The following is a 23,748-nucleotide window of genomic DNA, read 5'->3' on the forward strand; positions in this document are numbered from 1 at the left end:
AAGAACCAAGTAAATATTAAAAGAAATATTCTGAGGGCTAACATTGTGCAAGTCAAGTATGTATTTACTACAGTATTAACGAACTAATGTTTTACGAGAAATCTGGACTGTAATTTCTTTCCAAAATTGACATGTGAACCCATGGTTATTACTCCAAAAATACTTTATTAGGACTGTTACTACAAAAATACTTCATTAGGACTATTACTACAAAAATACTTCTTTAGGACTATTACTACAAAAATACTTCATTAGGACTTTTAGGCCATGTTCAGACGTGGCAGAATTTTTCAGCTGAAAATGTTGCTGCAGATTCTTTGCGAATTTGCAGCAACATTTTCATATTTGACAGGTAATTCAGACGTTGTGGATATCATAGAAGACGCTGCAGATTTCAGTCTTTGCAATGCAAATGCTGAAATCCGCAGTGAAATTTCGCTGCTTCTCCGCAACATAATGAGCATGCTGCGGAGGGAAAATTCTGCACCCCAGCCTAATTTCCGCACAATTATTTTCCGCAACGTCTAAACTAAGTTTCCTAAAAATGTATAGAAACAAATGTAAAAAACGGCTGCTGCAGGATTCCACTACGGACTGTTCGCAGCGGAATTCAACAGCAATTCCGCCACGTCTGAATGTGCCCTTACTCCAAAAATACTTCATTAGGACTACTACTCCAAAAATACTTCATTAGGACTACTACTCCAAAAATACTTCATTAGGACTACTACTCCAAAAATACTTCATTAGGACTACTACTCCAAAAATACTTCATTAGGACTACTACTCCAAAAATACTTCATTAGGACTATTAATCTAAATACTTCATTAGTACTATTACTCTAAAAATACTTTATTAGAACTACTACTCCAAAAATTATTTGCCTGTACTATTACTGTAAGGCTGGGTTCACACAACCTATTTTCAGGCGTAAACGAGGCGTATTATGCCTCGTTTTATGCCTGAAAATAGGGCTACAATACGTCGGCAAACATCTGCCCATTCATTTGAATGGGTTTGCCGACGTATTGTGCATACGACCTGTAATTTACGCGTCGTCGTTTGACAGCTGTCAAACGACGACGCGTAAATGGACTGCCTCGGCAAAGAAGTGCAGGGCACTTCTTTGCCACGTAATTTGAGCTGTTCTTCATTGAACTCAATGAAGCACAGCTCAAGATTTACGAGCGTCTCAGACGGCTCGCAAAATGCGAGGAGGAGCATTTACGTGTGAAACGAGGCAGCTGTTAACAGTCTGTCTTTTCACACGTAAATGCCTCTCATCGTGTGAACATACCCTAATAACACTTCATTGGTACTAGAGATTCTTTTTAGATATTAGTCGTTATTAGTCCATATGTCGAAAAAAAATTGTTTGGCTCCTTTAAAAATCAATAACAACACGTATGTAGGCCTTTACTAATTCCCTGTGCTCCAGGGGGCCTGACATTTGGGTTTTCCTGACATTACAGCCTGGTCACCAGACCTACAGTATGTTCTTGCCCATTTTCACATATTCCGAAGACACATAACTTTTCTCAGCCCCAAGCTTTCAGACGTTAAATACTCTATTGTGGCATTAGGGTGTGTCTAGGCACAAGAGAATGTATGAGATTAGAAAAAAGGACTTCTTATTTCCAGAAACAGCGCCACTATACTACAAGGGCTGTGTCTGGTATTCCAGCTCAAGTGAATAAGGCTGAGATTCAATACAAGACACAGTAATGGTATATATTTTTTATAATTTCATACAGTCAATACCTGCAATCACGGCAAAGTGCAAGCCGCTCTGACAGATAATGTCTCTAAATAGTTTCCCCACTAAAGTTGGCGATATGAAAATGATAGCTGTTAAAGGGATAGAGCGATTGAACGACTCCATTTCATATTGAAGATTCCCTGGCCACAGGATAATCACTAAACAAAATACAATATTGCCAGCGATCGCAGAGAGAACCTCTGTATAATTTCTCAGTACATTATACCCATTCAAATAAATTGGTTCCATGGTATTTCATTATATCCTGGTAGTCCTCCAGAGCTGTACTCTCTCAGCTCTAACTACAGGAGGAGGTTAATGATCAGATAACACCATCTTTGAGCACAACAAATCCTAATCGGGCAAAGGAGAACTATATGTCTAAAGATCTATGCGCATGGCATTGCAACGTACAAGGACCCTCCACGGTAGCACGCGGAGTCTCTGCAGGCCTGCATTACGGAGCTGTGTGTCACTGTACGGTACATCCTTCAGAATACCTCCTTAATGTGGCATGCATTGAAAGGTGTCATGTTTTTGTATTTTTCTCATGTGTTCATATGGAGGAACATTGAGGAACAGTATGTAGGGTTACATACAGCCCATTGTAGGGTTCGTACAACATACCGTAGATCCATAATATGGCCATGTCCAAGTACAAGCAAGAGAAATTCTACAGTCCGAGTATAAAGTGTCTTTATCACATTTGCTTTTCAACTTTGTTAATTTCCGTTCTAGATCGCAGGTTTGCCAAGAAAGTAACGGGAGTCATTTATCAAAAAAGTACTTTGTACAGCACATAAATGTTTTCTGAAGTTCAGTAGAAAATGTTACATATTCTATAAATGTCACAGAGCAGAGACAAAGAATATAGAGCCGGAGCTGACTGTTCTCGGGGGAAATATAATGAAATATGTTCTTAAATGCTATTGGTAAGAAACAAAATCACTTTTCCAGGCCTATCAACTCTCTGCATTATTAAACTGCATGGTGTACCCATGTCACAGCTTGAATATCAGCATCTCTGAGATGGCAGCTCGAACAAGGAGATAAGTGACATTAATTGAATAATGTTCAGCTCTCCGGGGGCGTCCTGGGATGTACTCCCTGCAGCTTCAGCAGCATAGGCTGTGTTCACACCTATTGTTTGTCATCAGTTCCTAAGAACAATAAAATGGAACTGATGACCAACAATTAACTAGATCAGAACCAATGACGAGTATGTTCATCATGAGCGGTAGGCAGTTGCCATGCTGACCATGCGGGCACTGTTCACACGTAGCGTAAATACTAAGGATTTTCCGCAATGTATTTCATTGCGGAAAATCCGCAGCATAATACAGTAGCAGCAAAGTGTATGCGAGTTAAACAAATCCCATCCACACACTGTGTAAATGCTGAGTAGAAAAAACGCTCAGAAATTGACCTGCGGCACATTTTTTTAATCCGCAGCATGTCACTTGTATTTGTGTAAACGCTGCTTATTTGTTGCGGGTTTTGCCCATGGAATTCAATATGAGACAATCATCAGTTTGTCCACGTTAAAGTCGGTGGCGATGACAGGGGATTTACCGTTCATCCTTTTTATATCAAATCCATGCATGCAATGTTTTTCTGTCAGGTTAAGAAGATGTCCAAGGTTAAAGAGTTGTCGGTTTTAGAAAATGTATTATCAGTTAATAGAGGGGAGGTCCCTCAGTTTAGGAACCTCATATATGAGCCAGAGGAGAGAGCGGCGGCAAACAATATCTGCTCATTACATGGACATTATTGGGAAATGCATAATGCTTTGTTTCCCCTGTGGTGGCGCTGCAGGGAAATTAAACACTTGGTGCTGATCCCACCCTACAGATTACAGCTAATCGCTGTGATCAGTTTATCGCCAGTGTAGCATTCTAAGGCTGGGTTCACGTCGCAGTCGACTGCGCTATTGATGGCATCAAAACAACGGAACCCTTTCACAATGGTGACAAACGGAAACCATTAGCAAAGTTTCCGTCTCCATTGAGATCAATGGTGATGCAAACGGAAGCTAAGGTTTCCGTTTGCCTTTCTGTTGAGGGGTTCCCCTGACGGAAAGCTCTGACGGAACCCTCAATGGAAAGACAACGCTGATGTGAACAGGCCCTAACAAATAGGAATAGGTCCAAAGCGACCAACACCAGGATAGACACAAAGTGATGCCTTTGCATCATTTTTTAATCCCATTTAAAACAATGGGATCAGTTTGAAAATTATTTTTCTCTTCCTAGTACGAGGCATGATGCAAATGTCATTCTAGTGGGCGCAAGCCTGAAGTCTAAACTCTGCAGAAACAAAATCTAAATCTCAGTCGGTTACTTGTAGGAACATAAACAAATTGTACCCCAATGGTGTCACATTCCGTCAGCTCTACATCCATAATGGCTATTATATGGACATGCATAATATAGGTCTACCTAGACTGTTGGAGACGCTGACGTGATCCATGGCCAGAAGGGTGCTCAGCCCCTCTTAGAGCCATTAGAGTTTAAACATAGGATCTGGTTAGGTATATTATAAATATAGGGCCCATTACCATTATTGCTCAGGGGCCAGACTACGCTTAGACCGCCTCTGCTCTATTCATATTTATGCATAGACTCAGTACTGCATTTTAGAACAATTGTGGTCATTCATGAAAACCAGTGATCTTTTCCACAGCAACCAATCAAGAACTGTAATAAAAAGAAAGCCATGGGGAAAGCCATTTCTGCCTTCCATTAAAGGGGTTGTCCAAGACTTTAAGAAATTAAATAGGCTGCTAGATATGTTATAAAATAAAAAAGAAACAACATTCACCTTTTAAAACCCCTGCCGTTCAGCGCTGATGCTTTGGTGGTCCCGGCCAGTCTTGGTTTACTAATCCTGCAGTGATGACATACCATACATCTATGTGACCACTGTAGCCGATAATTGGCCTCAGCGGTGACATGACGTACATGCTAGTATCCCCATTGAAGCCAGTGATTGGCTGCAGCAGTCACATGGATGTGCATCACTTTATTGCTGCAGTAAAAGTAAGCAAAGGCCACCAGATCATCAGCGCTGGAGTGGCGGGGGATTATTGTATCTTTTTCAAGTTTATAAAAAATCCACCAGCTTATATAATTTCTTAAAGTCTTGGACAACCCCTTTAACTAAATAAATACCAAATGTAAAAAAAAATTTCAAAAATATTAGCACTTTCCATACTACCAACTCTTATTTCATCATGTTGTATCCCATATCAGAATCAAAATGTTGAAAATCTAAAAAGCAAATCTTTAATATTATCGATAGATAGCATTCTACTCAAAAAGCCCAAATGAGGCCAATGGTGGGTTCACGGGTATGGTTATGCATATACAAATACATACAAATAGATACATATGCAGAAATAATATAATGGCACCATACAATGTACATATACAAAGCTGCCATACTGTACCCATAACTAACACCACCATACAGTGCTTATAAATGAAGCTGCCATATTGTACAAATAAATAGTGCCGTTATACAGTGCACAAGTATCCACATCTAACAATAGCCAGAGTTCTCCCAATGACAGTACAGTCAGATTCGCCTTAATAACAAGTGCCCCCATAAATAATGCCAGCTGAGTTACCCCATAAACAATAGTTCTAGCAGAGTGTAGTGGTAATATCTGTGGTGTCTTGGGCAGTAAAATGTTTAATAGGTTCAGCAAAGACTAAAGGCCCTTTTACACTGGGCAAACGCTCGTTCATTGGCTGATTGCATAGTTTTAAATGCCTAAAATATTATTGTTGTCGGCAGCACATCTGCCTGTGTCAACAGGGAGACGTGCTGCCGACATGAACGAAATGTATGGTGACGAACGATCGTAGTGATGAGCGCTCGTCCCCATACTGGCTCCTTGTGAAAGGAGCAAACAAGCGCCGATCAAGGAGTTGTCTCAATGATCGGTGCTCGATTACACGGCCCACAACGGCCTAAGTACCTTAAGGAGAGAAATGGGGAAGGGGATTTAAAGGGGTTTTCCCATCAGAGACATTTATGACATATCCACAGGATATGTCATAAATGTCAGATAGATGCGGGTCCCACCTCTGGGACCCCTAAACCCCATTCTACTGCTCTATATTGTGGCTGAATCGTGTGATTTCTGACCATGAATTATGGCTGAGCTACGCTGTTTCCATAAGTCCCATAGAACTGAATGGCAGTTATGGAAACGGTGTAACTCGCATGCTACGTTGCTTCCATAACTGCCGTTCACTACTATGGGAGTTATGGAAACAGCTTATCTCAGTGAGCTACGCTGTTTCCGTAATTCAGGGTCGGAATTCACACGCTTTAACCACAACACAGAGCAGTAGAACGAGATTTAGAGGGCCCCGGTCTAGAGATAGGTTCTGGTCCCAGAGGTGGGACCCGCATCTATCTGACATTTATGACATATCCTGTGGATATGTCAAATGTCCCTGATGGGAAAACCCCATTAACCTCATTATCCCATCTGCCTTGTTGCCTTCCATAACATCAGCACACTCAGCTCCTATCATTGAGAGCGTTGCCTCCTTATCCACATGAAATCCAGGTACAGGTAGACAAACAACAGATGTCAAATGGATAATGTGCTCAGAATTTATTCTTACCTGCTTTAGCCACTTGATCTACTGGTACACCTAGTTCCTGGGACATATAACCCAAGACGGAGAAGATAGCAAATCCTGCTAGAATGCTGGTAAAGGCATTGCCTAGCGTGACAATGAAAGTGTCCCTGTAATATAAAGAATAAAAAACACGTCTCTTAACCTACATTAAACATTGCCGGGAACAATTCAAATATATTTGCAGTCTAAATGATTAATGCAAGGAAAGCCACACTGGCTCATTAGTGGAATATATTACTTCAGAAGTCGGCTTAACTCATTGCTCTGGTGACAGATTTTTTAGTTATAGACCAGATTTTATACTATATCTGGAAGAAGTGGATTTACATATTTACCTGTAGATATTTTGATGAAAAGTATTGTAGGATGCAAATGTGAGAAGTCCTCCAAATCCAACCCCGAGGGAATAAAAGATCTGCAGCGCTGCCTCTATCCATACCTATAATTAGAGTTGATTAATATGTTAATTAACAGACTGAGAATAAGGTTCGGGCTACTAGGCGACAGATTGGTTGCGCGTTCCTAAGATCACATCGTCGCTTTGCAACATCGCAAATAATTCTTGTTTATGTGGTCATATTACTATACACGAAGTGATGCGAAATAACGGCATCTGTCGGAATTTTTGGTCGCAGATTACAGTTGCACACAACATTTTCAGCCTTCAATGGAAGTTGTGACTAATTTCTGACATGTCAGCAATTTTTCTTTTTTTGAAAGCGACCAAATCGCACCCTAACATAGTCGTGACCCAGCAAGTAGCAGGCAAATTGCTAAGATTTTTTTGTTGCGCAACCAAAGTCGTCGTGTAGCCCTAGACTAAAGGATCGTGCACTTGGCCGTAGTTCCGCCGTATCCTTCAGATTTTAGACAAAGGTTTTGTTCTGATCTATTCCATACGAATATGACAAAAACAAAAAACATGACAGCTTTTTCAGACTCTGTATGTACGGAGATATTCTCCAGAGGCATTGCTACTGGAGTTGAATATTTCTGTAAATGGAGTCCAATAAAATATGTGCGGCAGTGCATGGCTCTGTACTAAAGGCTCCGAGCACAGGACGTGTGCTTAACCCTAAGGTTGGATTCACATTGTGTGTTTTTATTGCATTTTTAGAATTTTATTTTGTTTTGTTTTGGTTGAAGAACTCCTATTAAGAGACATAGGAGTTTATATACGAAAACAAAAACTTGCATGTTAAAAACGCAACAAAAACGCACAGTATGAATCCTGGCTGTCCAGGCATTTTTTATTGATGGCCTATCCTTAGGATAGGTCATCAATATCAGATCAGTGGGGATCCGACTCCTGGCACCCCCACTGATAAGCTGACTGAAGGGGCTGTGGCGTTCGTTCCCAGGCACAGCGCCGTAAACTTCCGTAGCCGCTGTGCCTGGGATTGCAGCTCAGTACCATTCAATTGAATGGGACCGAAACTGCAATCCCAGGCACAGACACAGGGATGTGCACGGTGCTGTGCCTGTAAACTAGGAAAAGGCTGCAGCGACGAACGCCACAGCCCCATCAATCAACTGATCGGTAGGGCTGCCGGGAATCGGCCCTCAACCGATCTGATATTGATGACGTATCCTAAGGATGGGCCATCAATAAAAAATGCCTGGAAAAGCCCTTTAAGGAGGTTTAACACGAGCAGATATCGCCCGTGTTTTCCACCTAAAATGAGCGCCGATCGAGAATAAAGCTCATCGATCAGCGCTAGTTTTCTCCCTTCAAAGAGAGAAGTGATTGTTTAGTGTAGGGGGAACGATAGTCACTACGATTGTTCGTCGCCATTCATATGTATCATGTCAGCAGAACATCTCCCTGTTTACGCAGGTGGATGTGTTACCAACAACCAACAACCAAAAGATGCGATCAGCCAATGAACAAGCTGGTTCATCGGCTAATCTTTGTCCTTCTTACACAGGGCAATGATTGGGGACGCTAGTTCACCGAATCATTGGCTCATGTAACAGAGCCTTTAGTTCGAAAATTAAGTATTTGAAGGGGAACTTCATTATAGCTCAGAATATAGAACACAAAACCATGATGTTAAAAGGTGGATATTCACATTAATGCTCTTTTATGTTGTATTGGAGCTGTCAGTAAACTTTCACACTCCACTGAGTGTAGTACCAAATGCAGACACAATGAGGGTAATTCAGTCAGTAATAATGATTATTGAATATAAATAGATTCTGCTAAATCACATGCCAGCGAACCAATGAATTTGCTCATTTATCACGGATCTAGCTAATATCAGTCCTACTTCTATAATTTTCTAGTGCAAGGGTGCAGGATACATTGTTCAATAACTCTAAGTTTCGCACAGGGCGTATACACTGCGTAAAAGCACACAGAGTATACGCCCTGAGCACTGCAGGTAAAAATTGCACCAAATTGCAGTTATTCTAATGTCTGCTGCCAAAAAATGCACATAAAAAAGTTTCATATTTATATAGCCATGGTGACGCGACCCTCTGCCGACCTGCAGTCCGGCTTCTTGGGATGACGTATCATCCCATGTGACCGCTGCAGCCTGTGATTGGCTGCAGCGGTCACATGGGATGAAACACCATCCCAGGAGGCTGGCCTGGACGAAGAAGCACAGAATTCTGGGTACAATTTTCGTGCCAGAATTGCGGCTTTTCCCCCGCAAAATCTGCTATTTATTGCGGGTTTTACCTCCCTATTGAATTCAATGGAGAAAACTCGCAACAAAAAAGTAGCAAATACGCAAATATAATTGACATGCTGCAGATTAAAAAACCGCACCGCAGGTCAATTTCTGAGCATTTATTCCGCTTATCATTTACGCAGCGTGTGGCTGACAAATCTCATCCGCTCTGCTGCTACTATATTATTCTGCGGATTTGCCGCAACGATATCCGTTGCAGAAAATCCACAGTATTTACGCTATGTGTGGACTTACTCTAATAGTGAACATTCGTTTTAACTGCCTTTCACTTACCTTTGAAGATAACAAGTGGTCAAACTGTGGTGTGAGATAGAATTTGATTCCTATCCATGCTCCATCCAATGTCACACCACGAATCAACAGCATGACCAGAATTAAGTATGGGAATGTTGCTGTGAAATAGACCACCTAAATACAGAGATATAAACTGTAAGCTATAACACTGTACATAATCCAGTTCTGATGTCTATAATGATCTATGTGGTTGTTCTTAAAATGGCCATAACCTTAAGATTTTGGACAGTGCAAAAAGGCGACTTTTGACCATTTTCTGATGACTTTCGTCACCTTTTCATTACATAAACGAGCGTGACGGACACCGAGATAAGACAGATACTGTATCTGTGGAAAAGTTGATCTGACTTGTTAGATTATTTTGTAAAGTTATTAATGTCAAAGGATAGATCTGCATCCCATCGATAGAAGCCCAGACCCGGCCACAGATCAAAGCAGAGATTAATCTGCTTAGATTTGTCCTTTTAAAGAGGCTCTGTCACCAGATTTTGCAACCCCTATCTCCTATTGCAGCAGATCGGCGCTGCAATGTAGATTACAGTAACGTTTTGCTTTTTTAAAAACGAGCATTTTTGGCCAAGTTATGACCATTTTTATATTTATGCAAATGAGGCTTGCTAAAGTACAACTGGGCGTGTTTAAAGTAAAAGTACAACTGGGCGTGTTTAAAGTAAAAGTACAACTGGGCGTGTATTATGTGCGTACATCGGGGCGTTTTTACTTCTTTTACTAGCTGGGCGTTGTGAATAGAAGTGTATGATGCTGACGAATCAGCATCATCCACTTCTCTTCGTTAACACCCAGCTTCTGGCAGTGCACAGACACACAGCGTGTTCTCGAGAGATCACACTGTGACGTCACTCACTTCCTGCCCCAGGTCCTGCATCGTGTCGGACGAGCGAGGACACATCGGCACCAGAGGCTACATTTGATTCTGCAGCAGCATCGGCGTTTGCAGGTAAGTCGATGTAGCTACTTACCTGCAAACGCTGATGCTGCTGCAGAATCAACTGTAGCCTCTGGTGTCGATGTGTCCTCGCTCGTCCGACACGATGCAGGACCTGGGGCAGGAAGTGAGTGATGTCACAGCGTGATCTCTCGAGAACACGCTGTGTCTGTGCACTGCCAGAAGCTGGGTGTTAACGAAGAGAAGTGGATGATGCTGATTCGTCAGCATCATACACTTCTAGTCACAACGCCCAGCTAGTAAAAGAAGTAAAAACGCCCAGATGTATGCACATAATACACGCCCAGTTGTACTTTTACTTTAAACACGCCCAGTTGTACTTTAGAAAGCCTCATTTGCATAAATATAAAAATGGTCATAACTTGGCCAAAAATGCTCGTTTTAAAAAAAAACAAAAAACGTTACTCTTATCTACATTGCAGCGCCGATCTGCTGCAATAGGAGATAGGGGTTGCAAAATCTGGTGATAGAGCCTCTTTAACTTATAGTTGTCCAGACAAAAATTCACAGTCCAACCGTGAACAAATAGTCATTCAGAATGTGGCTGCCTGAAATCCGTAATCTATGGCCATTTTAGGACAATAAGAATAATTAACGATAGTGCAGACTTATGCTGGGTTCACATCAGCGTTGCTTTCCGTTGAGAGGTTCCGTCTGAGCTTTTGATTCCGTCAAAACAATGGAACCCTTCCACAAAAGTGACAAACGTAAACCATTAGCAAAGTTTCCGTCACCATTGAGATCAGTGGTGATGCAAACAGATGCTAAGGTTTCCGTTTTGCCTTTCCGTTGAGGCGTTCCCCCGACAGAAAGCTCCAACCGAACCCCTCAACGAAAAGCAGCGCTGATGTGAACAGGCCCTTAGTATTGAATGGTAAATATGAGTGATGAATGCGGCAAATAATCAAAATTCTAGTGTGTTTGCACCTGGCTTATTTTGGACAAGCTTCCGAAAAGAGTAAGTTTGTAAGTATTGTTTTTCCAGGACTGGTGAGGAACATCTAGGAATATTCTTGGGTTAATTTGCACCCCCTAGACTTTTAATTTCATCCATCCCTAAATAATATTATGGAGAACGAGTATAATATTTTATTATATTTACCTTGCCTGATGACTTCACTCCCTTAAGAATGCAGAGGTACACAATGGTCCAGGCCAGGAGAAGACACAGACACAGGTTCCATCGAATTTGTCCTGGATCCCCAATTCCAGTACTCCCTTGTATGTGAAGAACGTAGCGACTTCAGTGGAAGCATTGACCGTAGAAACCACAATATAAAATGGATAGGTAGATATTATTGATAATGTTTGGTTACTACAAATCTTCTCCACCCAACATTATCAGATATCTCGTTCTAGTTCTTTATTTTTTCTCCAAGATCAATAAACAATGCAGAACGTATAGGTCACACTGTACTCACCTCCAGTACTCTTCACTGGGGCTCACTGTGCTGCTGATGTTGATTGGCATCGCAGAGTTGCTGGCCCGAATAAGATGGTGGTCTAAACAAAGCTCAGTATTCCACCAGTTGCCACAGTGTTCCCAGGGCAAACTGCTGGTCAGGGAGGCGAAGAGGTAGAATAACACGTAGGCTATTATCATGTTGTAGTAGATGGCTACCAGGGCAACAATTAGCAGCATGCCCATGCCAACACCTTTGGAGTAGAGACAAAGACATTGGAGGGTCACAACATTTGTCCGAATTCCTATGTTTCACTATAATGGGTATTCAACAGGATAAGCTCTGGCACACATAAGAGAGGATAGGAGAAAACTTATGAGCCCACAATTCTGTTAGAGTCGTAAGGGGCTTTGTAGTCCGGAACAATGGCAAAGCTGGTTAGACAGCACAGGAAATCACACTCACCTTTGAAAAGTGGACTTATTTTCCACACAGCCAGGGGTCCCAGGCTGGAGAACTGGCCTAGCGACAATTCCATGAAGAAGAGGGGGATTCCACAAATGGCCAACATGATGAAGTATGGAATAAGAAACGCCCCTGAAAGATGACATTTTGTGTTACGGTGCAGTTGATCACTACTAAACTTTGAAGATTACTTAGAATAATATTAGCTACTTGCTAAAGTACTTGGGGATTTGTTAATCCCATGGCAGCTATTGCCTGTGCCACGTTGATGCCCTGTTCATCCCAGAAGAACAATTTTTGTAGCTTCTACCTATCCCTGACACTGTAGTCTAGATCAGTTCCTTTAAGGTCAATATCATGGACAATTTTGAGAGTATGCAAGGTTAAGGAATGGGTTAAGATTCTGTAGTATTGAACTATGTAGAAAAAATTGGCCTACATTGACTGCATACAGTAGATAGGTTCACACATAATTTCTGTTGGTTTCAAACAATTGTTTTACATGGCCATTTATAGGATTGTAGCCCCAGGTGCATATTACCAAATTATCATAAAAAGAGAATGGCCCAATAGATAAAAAGCAGTTGCGACCAGCTTTTCTTGACAATCCTATGTCTTTACTATGTAGTCCTTAAAGCTGGCCATATACATGTCACTATTTCTGCTGAGTCCACCATAAACATTCACATTCGAGTAGGCTTATTTCAATGGGGAGAGGGGAACAAGGCTGGTGTCTGGCAGCGTGGACACAAAGAGTCTCACATCTACTGTCAGGGGACAGTTGGGAGGTCCCATACAAATTAAAGTATTGGCCGATCCCGTTAATAATGGCAGGTTATGGCAGGCCAACTTTTCTCTCAAGCATGGCCAACTTTTGGTTTCCTATATTTATTCAGTAGATACTAAAGACTTTGTAGTTCAGGTTTCAAAGAAAATTAATCACAGGACAACAACTTTATACAGTGAAGGAAATAAGTATTTGATCCCTTGCTGATTTTGTAAGTTTGCCCACTGTCAAAGTCATGAACAGTCTAGAATTTTTAGGCTAGGTTAATTTTACCAGTGAGAGATAGATTATATAAAAAAAACAACAGAAAATCACATTGTCAAAATTATATAAATTTATTTGCATTGTGCACAGAGGAATAAGTATTTGATCCCTTTGGCAAACAAGACTTAATACTTGGAGGCAAAACCCTTGTTGGCAAGCACAGCAGTCAGACGTTTGTTGTAGTTGATGATGAGGTTTGCACACATGTTAGTTGGAATTTTGGCCCATTCCTCTTTGCAGATCATCTGTAAATCATTAAGATTTCGAGGCTGTCGCTTGGCAACTCGGATCTTCAGCTCCCTCCATAAGTTTTCGATGGGATTAAGGTCTGGAGACTGGCTAGGCCACTCCATGACCTTAATGTGCTTCTTTTTGAGCCACTCCTTTGTTGCCTTGGCTGTATATGTCGGGTCATTGTCGTGCTGGAAGACCCAGCCACGAGCCATTTTTAATGTCCTGGTGGAGGGAAGGAGGTTGTCACTCAGGATTTGACGGTACATGGCTCCATCCATTCTCCCATTGATGCGGTGAAGTAGTCCTGTGCCCTTAGCAGAGAAACACCCCCAAAACATAATGTTTCCACCTCCATGCTTGACAGTGGGGACGGCGTTGTTTGGGTCATAGGCAGCATTTCTCTTCCTCCAAACACGGCGAGTTGAATTAATGCCAAAGAGCTCAATTTTAGTCTCATCTGACCACAGCACCTTCTCCCAATCACTCTCAGAATCATCCAGATGTTCATTTGCAAACTTCAGACGGGCCTGTACATGTACCTTCTTGAGCAGGGGGACCTTGCGGGCACTGCAGGATTTTAATCCATTACGGCGTAATGTGTTACCAATTGTTTTCTTGGTGACTGTGGTCCCAGCTGCCTTGAGATCATTAACAAGTTCCCCCGTGTAGTTTTCGGCTGAGCTCTCACCTTCCTCAGGATCAAGGATACCCCACAAGGTGAGATTTTGCATGGAGCCCCAGATCGATGTGGATTGACAGTCATTTTGTATGTCTTCCATTTTCTTACTATTGCACCAACAGTTGTCTCCATCTCACCCAGCGTCTTACTTATGGTTTTGTAGCCCATTCCAGCCTTGTGCAGGTCTATGATCTTGTCCCTGACATCCTTAGAAAGCTCTTTGGTCTTGCCCATGTTGTAGAGGTTAGAGTCAGACTGATTAATTGAGTCTGTGGACAGGAGTCTTTTATACAGGTGACCATTCAAGACAGCTGTCTTTAATGCAGGCACCAAGTTGATTTGGAGCGTGTAACTGGTCTGGAGGAGGCTGAACTCTTAATGGTTGGTAGGGGATCAAATACTTATTTCTCTGTGCACAATGCAAATAAATATATATCATTTTGACAATGTGATTTTCTGTGTTTTTTTTTATATAATCTATCTCTCACTGGTAAAATTAACCTAGCCTAAAAATTCTAGACTGTTCATAACTTTGAAAGTGGGCAAACTTACAAAATCAGCAAGGGATCAAATACTTATTTCCTTCACTGTATATTGGAGTTTCTCCATAGTCACAGTCTGATAAACAAAAACAAAAAACGTAAAATACCTGCAGATTTTATTGTTGGATGTACATATGACCAAACCTGTTGGGCCCTGTTCACATATGGACTCGGGTTTCCATTGCTCTGCTTTGTCATTTTTGGTGGACAGAGCCTCCAACACAGATGTGAACAGGCCATTACGCTAGTCAAAACAGACCCAAATCAAAGGCTATGGGTCGTTTTTGTGTCATTTACAAAGGTGGTTACAAATTTTAGGACCATGAAAGATGTCCTTTTTGTTTATTAATGCTTAGGATTTGTTTATCACTGCTGATATCATCCATGCATAATAAGTTGGGGGTAGAGATGCTATTTATGTCATCACACTGTATAACTAAATTTAGAAAGACTCCCACAACTGTGAAAGAGGCCGTGCTGGTGACTTACAGTAACAAAAATAGTAACAAAAATACTTCACACACATCCACTGTTAGGGCTCATTCAGACGAGCGTAATACTTGTCTGTGTTCTGTGCATTGAAATCACTCACAGCACACGGATCCGTGCTCGTCTAAATGTAGCCTTAGCTTTTCCTTTAAACAAAGCACCGAAGGGTATTGCTCCGCAAATTTCCTCTGTACCTTTCCTCTTTCCTGCCGTGTTCTTAGAAGAAAGCTGGCCTGTAGGGAGAGATTATGGACCAACCAGAGCTCTCTATATTAAACACTCGATCTTCACTCCACACTAAAAAATATTTGATAATTTGGGAACTGTTCACACCATGTAAAATAATATTTATTTTTTTTACTGATTGGACCATGTTAAGTAAAGAAAAGTGGGCCAATCTCATCTGCTAATGTTTTTTTACATTGTTCTGATGACCCTTTAATTCTGTTCTAGCTTTTAGGTCCATTTGGCAAAATGCCCGTTATTTATAGCATGTAACAATCTTCTAAAAATGTCCAACTTTCTTTTATATATTAAAAGCTATAAATATACTGATATCAAACAATCAATCTGAGATCTGCTTATCTGGCCCCCAAAACCTGATCTAAAAACTGGACTGATAAGATATTATTAAACATATTTTATACATATGTGTGCTCATATCTTGCCGGCAAAATGGTAATGTTAAAAGCATACCTTCCGAAAAATAATAAAAACTTGACATTGTTCTTAGACCTTAGTACCTCATGAAGCCTTTACCTTCAAAGCTAAACAGTTTTTGCTGTAGACCTCTGCTTCTTCTTAATTCACTAACAGAAAGTTGTTATCAGAGTAGGCGGGGCGTGACACATGGATTCTGGCTTTGGAGTTTTTTGAACCCCTGTGTCATGAACCAGCCTCTTCAGGCCCTGCACTAAGCATAACACAGTTCATCAGGTTCGCCAGGAATGTTCCTTATATTGTCATTTAGTTTGGATAATTTGAACAAAAGACACAACGACACATGGTTCTTACATTGCGTGCGTCATTATATTAAAGATGTTGTCTAAGAAAGGTAATCCTGGACAATATATTCCCATTAGATGTCCCCTGCTCAGGACCCCCTCTTCGAGCCAGAGTGGGGTGCTAATAGGTAAGAACGGATCATGGCATACCCAACCTGTCTATGAACTACATGATCAACCTCATTTGCGGTATTACTTCTGATACTAAATTGGGTCTTTAAGACTGATAAAGACGCATTGTTTCTCGTTGAAGGTACATATGGTCGTAAATTTTATGCCTATGCAGAGTTTACGCTGTGACAACTTAAATTATGTTGATACAGAGAGCACTGATATTGTTACAAATTCAAGACAAGTCCGTACACACTTAGGGCCTGTTCAGATCAGCGTTAGGTTCTGTTGATGGGTTCCGTCAGACCTTTCTGTCAGGGGAACCCATCAACACAAAGGCAAACGGAAACCATAGCTTTCCGTTAGCATTACCATTGATTTCAATGGTAATACTTACGTTTCTAATGGTTTCCATTTGTCTCCGTTCTGTACGGTTTCCATTTTTTCTGCGGAAACAATAGCGCAATCGACTGAGCTATTGATTCCGCCAAAACAACAGAAACCTTACGGAACGGAGACAAACATAAGCCATTAGCAACGGAAGTGTTACCATTGAAATCAATGGTAATGCAAATGGAAGCCTTTCCGTTGATAAGTTCCTTCGACAGAAAGGTCTGACGGAACCCATCAGTGCAAACCCAACGCTGATGTGAACACACCCTTAATGCTTGAAAGACCATCAAGGCTGCTTGTTCATGGCCTGTTACACTACCAAGAATTTTTTTATTTATTCTTACATGTCATTTATATAGAAGTCTTTTATGGGTACACATCTTAAACAGGTTGAAAATAGCACGAATGATGGGCACAACACCTTATCGAGCAACAGATGAGGAAGAAAATGCACTCATTCTATTTAAAAAAAAAATATATTACCTCCTCCATTGGTATAAGCTCTATATGGGAACCTCCAGACATTGCCCAAGCCGACACAATATCCAATGCAAGACAGCAGAAAATCTAACTTTCCTGACCAATTCCCTCTGTCCTCTGGGTATTCCATCTCCAGCTCTGCATCATCACGATCACTAGGGCTCATCAGAAGATCTGGAGTGACGGGCTTGGGATAGTAACAACAAACAACATCATGGATAATTTGACAAATATAAAAAAATTAAATTAACAAACTAACCCTGTAAAGTAACATTAGTTGGTTGCTGTTTTTTTCTTATAGAAACCAAGCCGCATAGTCGGTTCTGTTGCATGACAGATACAACCAGCACTGGAAGGACCCCATTGACTTACAACTGGTTTCCGTTGAGTTCCGTTCTGCTTTTTTTATAGTTAAAACGGGAAAAATAGCACCATATGCAGAGCTATTCTTTATGTCAACTCTGACAGGACTGCTGACGGAGGCAGTGTGAACATAGCCTTAATGAAACACAATTTACACAATCTATAAAATTTCTCCTGAACACAAACCCGCTGAGAGTCGAAAGTAAATGTAACTATAAACTGTATTCTAATTTGCAATTTTCCCAGCATTCATCTGTGACTTTGGTCTATATGGGGGATTGCTGGCCAAGGACAAGCAATTGAAAGGGAGAATGCCTTTCTCAGTTAAAGTTTAAACCATTACTTTTCATGTAAACGTATTTGTGTCAGGATTTAGGGGCCAACTTCAACAGTTGATACAGTCTGACATGTTGCGTGGCTTTTTTTGGAGGTCATATTATAGTCAATGGTCAAAAGCTGAGCGGAGCTAACAGATGTCAGTCCCCTCCAATCAAATATTGCATCGTAATCACGTATCTTTTTTAATATAAACATATTTTTAACCTTAGTTTGTGGTGTTTTTTTATATAACTATCCACATAAATTGTTTTTGAAATATCCTAATTTTTAACACTGGCCACTAGAGAAGAAATAACAGGCTAACACTTCAGAAACACTGTTTTCTGCAGCTCACTTATCAGCTTTGCTGTATAGACCGTAACATTGTGAGCAGAGTTATCTCATTATTATTAAAGGTGTGCAACTTAATGTCAGCTCTATTGCACTGCTTAATCCTAGTTATGTTAGGATAGTGAGGCATCATTTACACGAGCGTAATATACGCGTGTGCGTACGCACCTATATTAGGCTATGGGGCAGTGCAGACAGTACGTGAATTTTGCGCAGCGCGAGTGCGTTGCGTAAAACTCACGACATGTCCTTTCTTTGTGCGCTGTTCGCGCATCACGCACCCATTGAAGTCAATGGGTGCGTGAAAACCACGCATGCCGCACGGAAGCACTTCCGTGGGACGAGCGGGACTCGCGCAACAGCTGTCAAACTCTGCATGTAAACAGAAAAGCACCACGTGCTTTTCTGTTTACAAACATCCAAATGGAGTGTAATAATGGCGGCTGCGCGAAAATCACGCAGCCGCGCATTATACACTGATGACACACGCAGCTGTTAAGTGCCTTTTGCGCACGCAAAACGCCGCGTTTTTTGGCGTGCGCAAAACGCACACGCTCGTGTAAATCAGGCCTGACACTATATACTATATACATGGATGAGGGAGCTTTACACCATTACTTCCTGGAGACTGCAATTATCTATGACATTTCTCTGTCTACTGACGCTTATCCATGAAGGAAGTGTGTGCCTCCAATATGGTCATCCCAGAAATGTTTTTGAAGATAAGAAAAAATAAATAGCTACATTTTAAAAAAGCACAAATACATGATTTATTTTCTACAGATTTACATCTAATTAATAAAACTAAAATTAGAGGCATTCCCTTTAGAGGGGTTGTTCACTTTAGATAATACCAACTTGTAAAAAGGGTAACGTGACCATAGACTGATCCCAAAATATTCCTGCTGGGACGCCCAGCAAACAGCAGATTTTCTGTGAGGAAATCTGGCAGTCAATGTTCAACATCCCTGCAGCGCCACCGCAGGGGAAATTAAGTATTATACATTGCTCATTGAAATCTATAGGTTGTCTGTGTAAGGCAGGACAGGATAGGTCCTCCAGAGTGAGAGATGCTCTTTGTAACAGCTCGTCAAGAAATAAGACTCCTGAAAAGACCTGAAAGGGGAACCCCCCCCCCCACTATAAACTCCGAATTCTGTAATAGAGTATATGAAAATAGGTTTGCTAAACTGGACAGCCCCTTTAAGTGACTTTTCTAATTACATTGGGTCCAAAGTGACATTATAATTCTTTTCTTCACGATATAATAACATTTTAAATATTTTTGTTTGTATAATAACTAAAAATAAACATCACAGTTAACCATTGATGAAAATGGTACTATGGAGAATTTTCCAGCAGTGAACGCTCACGCTGTGATATGATCGAATGTACAATTACAAGAATAAGTGGTTAAAAGGCCACTGGAAATGATAGCATACAGAGAGCTCTAATTGGGGCAGAAATAGCCTCACATCTAATTATAGCATTATTTATTTATTTATTTATATATTAGCCTTATTTTTCTCGGTTTAGAGATAAGAAGATGTAAGAATATTTTGACGCTGCATCCAGCATTACACTAGGGCATACAGTGCTGTGCCCAGAAATAAATACAGTTATATATGATCTGTGTAAATGATGAAAATAATAGATTCTATACCTGATATACAATTTATTAACACTTTGTGTGAATTTTCAGGTGTCTGGTTCATGTAAAAAAAAAGATGTAGAAATAACTGGTGACATTGGCACTACTTGGTAATCACCCTGGTGCCAATGTGGGTGTTTTTCGGGGTAATTGATCACTACATGGAGGTATTACACATCCTTATAGATTTTAACAATCACAGTACTATTCGCAAAGCGATGAAGAAGCCTAAGGGCCTATTCAGATGAGCATTGTAAAACATATCTGTATTTCATAAGGGATATTGTGTCAGGCCCCATGCACATGGCCGTAATTTTGATCCGCAATTACGGATCCGTAATTGCTGATCAAAATACGGACCCATTCATTTCTATTGCCCGTGGACACCTTCCCGTATGTATACGGGAAGGTGTCCGGGCCGTAGAAAGGCTCCACAAAAAATAGGACATGTCCTATTTTTTTGATTTTAAGGACCGTGCTCCCACACTTTATAATGGGAGCATGACCCGCAAATGCAGGGGACTATCCGCAGCCGTCCGTGGCCAAAGCCATAATCACAGACCAGGATTACAGCTAAGGCCGTTTGCATGGGGCAGTGTGTTATTACCGTCCGTGTAGCATCAGTGATCATCAGCATTTTACGACCGTCAAAATAAACATCCTGTTTTCTTTTCAGCGTCTCCTCGAATGGCGTCCCTGTGCTGCCCGATTTTTTTATGGACCCAATGACTTGATGGACGAGTCTAGTGCGAGAATCGGACCGAAAATTACACACCGCAGGTCAATTTCTACATGGAATTTTTACAAAGCATGTGGATGAGATTTGTTCAATCTGATACACTATGCTGCTACTGTATTCTGCTGCATTTTTTCCGTCCGCTATTCTAGACGTAAAAAACGCAGCAATTCTGCAGCGTGTGGACGAGCCCTAAGATAGATATGAGATAGATAGATAGATAGATAGATAGATAGATAGATGGATGGATGGATGGATGGATGGATGGATGGATGGATGGATAGATAGATAGATAGATAGATAGATAGATAGATAGATAGATAGATAGATAGATAGATAGATAGATAGATAGGTAGGTAGAGAGAGATAGACAGACAGACAGACAGACAGACAGATAGATAGATAGATTGATAGATTGATAGATAGATACAATGGCGGATTATAATATGGGCGGTTCGGGCGGCCGCCCGGGGCTCCCAGGGGGCCCATCGCCGCTCCGAACCGCACACACCGCAAAACTATGCAACGCTGCTAGCTGCCGCACTGTCCCGCTTCCAACTGAATCTGCGTCCGCAGGACGCAGATTCAGTTGGGTTGAATGCTGGAGCCTCGCTCCAGCATTCACTCTGCCATGAGCGACTCGGTGCAGGCAGGCGCGATGTAGTGACGTCATCGCGCCTGTCTGCACGGAGTCACTCACAGCACAGTGCAGAGGAGGAGAAGCATCCTCCACCGTCGTGGGAACCGGGATAGGTAAGTAATTATGTTTTTTTATTTATTAGGTACGTACATATGGAGGCATTATACTGTGTCACAGCTATGGGGGCATTATACTGTGTCACAGCTATGGAGGCAATATACTGTGTCGCAGCTATGGGGCATTATACTGTGTTGCAGCTATGGGGGTATTATACTGTGTCACAGCTATGGGGCATTAAACTGTGTCGCAGCTATGGGGACATTATACTGTGTCGCAGCTATGGAGGCATTATACTGTGTAGGGTCAGCTAAGGGGAAAATTATACTGTGTATAGGCAGCTATGAAGGGCATTATACTGTGGGGGCAGCTATGGGTGGCAATATACTGTGGGGGCAGCTATGGGTGGCAATATACTGTGGGGGCAGCTATGGGGGACATTATACTTAGCAATTACAAGAGCTGCAGGTCCAAGGGGGGAGACGCTGTGTAGCACTATATACAAGGGGGGATTGTTGTATAGCACTATATAGAAGGGAGCGCTGTGTATCACTATATCTAAGGGGGATTGCTGTGTAGCACTATATACAAGAGGGGGAGGGTTATGTGACGCTATTTACAGAGGGGGAGGACTATGTAGCGCTATTTACAGGGGGCTGTGTGTGGTGCTATCTACAGTGTTTGACACAATTATATTCAGGGGCGCAGTCTATGGTGCTATAATATTTAGGGGCACAGTGTTTGTACTATTTTATTCAGGGGCACAGTGTTTAGTGCTATTATATTTAGGGGCACAGTGTGTGGCACCATGATAATATTATCTTTGTTTATAGGTGTGGAAATGTTGGAAAAGTGAGGAGCCAAAGACATCTGAGTGGCAAATTCTGCAGAAATGGGTCATGGCTGGGAAAAGTCATCATGAAATCTGGACTGGATGGAGAAGAAAAGAGGAAAAAAACTACGTCGTCACCTGTGAGTCACTAGGTTTATAGACAATCTGTCATCTCTACTGTCATGTTTATTATAGGAAATCCTTGTATTTCACAAAGTCTTTGTGCAGTCCAGAACTGATAGACAAATAAGTGTTACTATTCCCCTTGTCAGGAGAATGTGTCCCTACACAGTGCGATACTGTCAGCGATGGTTGGAGACTGTCAGTATGTGGGGACACAGCCTTTTGACAAGGGGAGTAGTAACACCCATTTGTTAATGTCTGGACAAAAAGGAAGTGTTAACAATAGTTACAGGGCGGCGGTGGAGAAGGGGGGCCCAAGTTTGGATAGCAGCCCAGGGCCTATGGTCTACTTAATCCGCCACTGGATAGACAGATAGATAGATAGATAGATAGATAGATAGATAGATAGATAGATAGATAGATAGATAGATAGATAGATAGATAGATAGATAGATAGATAGATAGATAGATAGATAGATAGATAGATAGATAGATAGATAGATAGATAGATAGATAGGATGGATAGACAGACAGATAGATACACACACAAAACTTGCATCTTAGCAGTAGAACAACATTCTGGAAGTAGAACATCTTTGCATTGCAGGATGGTAGCAGAATGTATATATAAATACGCTCACACATGTGTTAAATCAGCTGTCTACATTTCCATGGAAACAAAGCATTATACTGCACTGTGGAGGAAACTCTGTGGTACAAGGGCAGCCCGGCAATCTGTGAGAGGAAATAAGTGAGGGAAATTTTCTATTTAGAATTACCAGCACTGTCGGCGTTAATATCAGCTCTGTTCATATAACGTTTGCCGGAAAATTCCCAATGCAATTCAGCCTAAGGGAAATAAACAACTTGATAACAGCAGAAAATTATCTATCTATCTATCTATCTATCTATCTATCTATCTATCTATCTATCTATCTATCTATCTAGGCTTAGTTCCAGTTCTGGGTGTATGTGCAGCGTAAGTTCCCACCTTACAGAGGTCGCCTTGTCGTGGCAGGTGGGCTAACACTTTTTGATCAAAATGTGCACTAAGAACCTCCCTATTTGTAAGTAGATTGAGCTTTAGTGCATATCTATTTATATTTAGTGGTTTAGGTGGCATTAGTGTTGCAGGGTGCTGTCGCAATTTTTTTATATCTGCTGTATATCTGCAGTCATAGGTGTTCTTGCACCTGCGTATTTTGTATCATTTAGTTGGAATGTGCTGTTCAATTTTTGTTGTGTTTATGGGATCCATATATGTGCGGTTTGTGGCTGCCTCCACTTGTTGTTCTTGCACTCCTCCCACTCTGCCCTGGGTGATTTTAATCAGTTCAATGCTGGATCCTACCATCCCCAGGTATATATGTAGGCTTAGTCCCAGTTCTGGGTGTATGTGCAGCGTAGGTTCCCACCTTACAGAGGTCGCCTTGTCGTGGCAGGTGGGC

The 23,748-nt window shown here is 41.4% G+C and overlaps 1 protein-coding gene across 1 annotated transcript in view; it reads right to left on the bottom strand.

Moving 5' to 3' along the window:
* SLC6A7 (solute carrier family 6 member 7) overlaps positions 1–23,748 on the bottom strand; it is a 69,185-nt gene that overhangs the window by 35,641 nt on the left and 9,796 nt on the right. The window contains exons 2-8 of the mRNA XM_075856173.1: positions 17,233–17,416; positions 12,247–12,378; positions 11,800–12,034; positions 11,481–11,619; positions 9,391–9,525; positions 6,754–6,857; positions 6,401–6,525 (exon numbers count right to left, since the gene is read on the bottom strand). Coding sequence (XP_075712288.1) covers positions 6,401–6,525; positions 6,754–6,857; positions 9,391–9,525; positions 11,481–11,619; positions 11,800–12,034; positions 12,247–12,378; positions 17,233–17,416 — 1,054 coding nt within the window. The remainder of the gene's footprint in view (positions 1–6,400; positions 6,526–6,753; positions 6,858–9,390; positions 9,526–11,480; positions 11,620–11,799; positions 12,035–12,246; positions 12,379–17,232; positions 17,417–23,748) is intronic.

This window comes from Rhinoderma darwinii, chromosome 3 (genome assembly GCF_050947455.1).
Source record: "Rhinoderma darwinii isolate aRhiDar2 chromosome 3, aRhiDar2.hap1, whole genome shotgun sequence".
NCBI classification, from domain to species: Eukaryota; Metazoa; Chordata; class Amphibia; order Anura; family Rhinodermatidae; genus Rhinoderma; species Rhinoderma darwinii.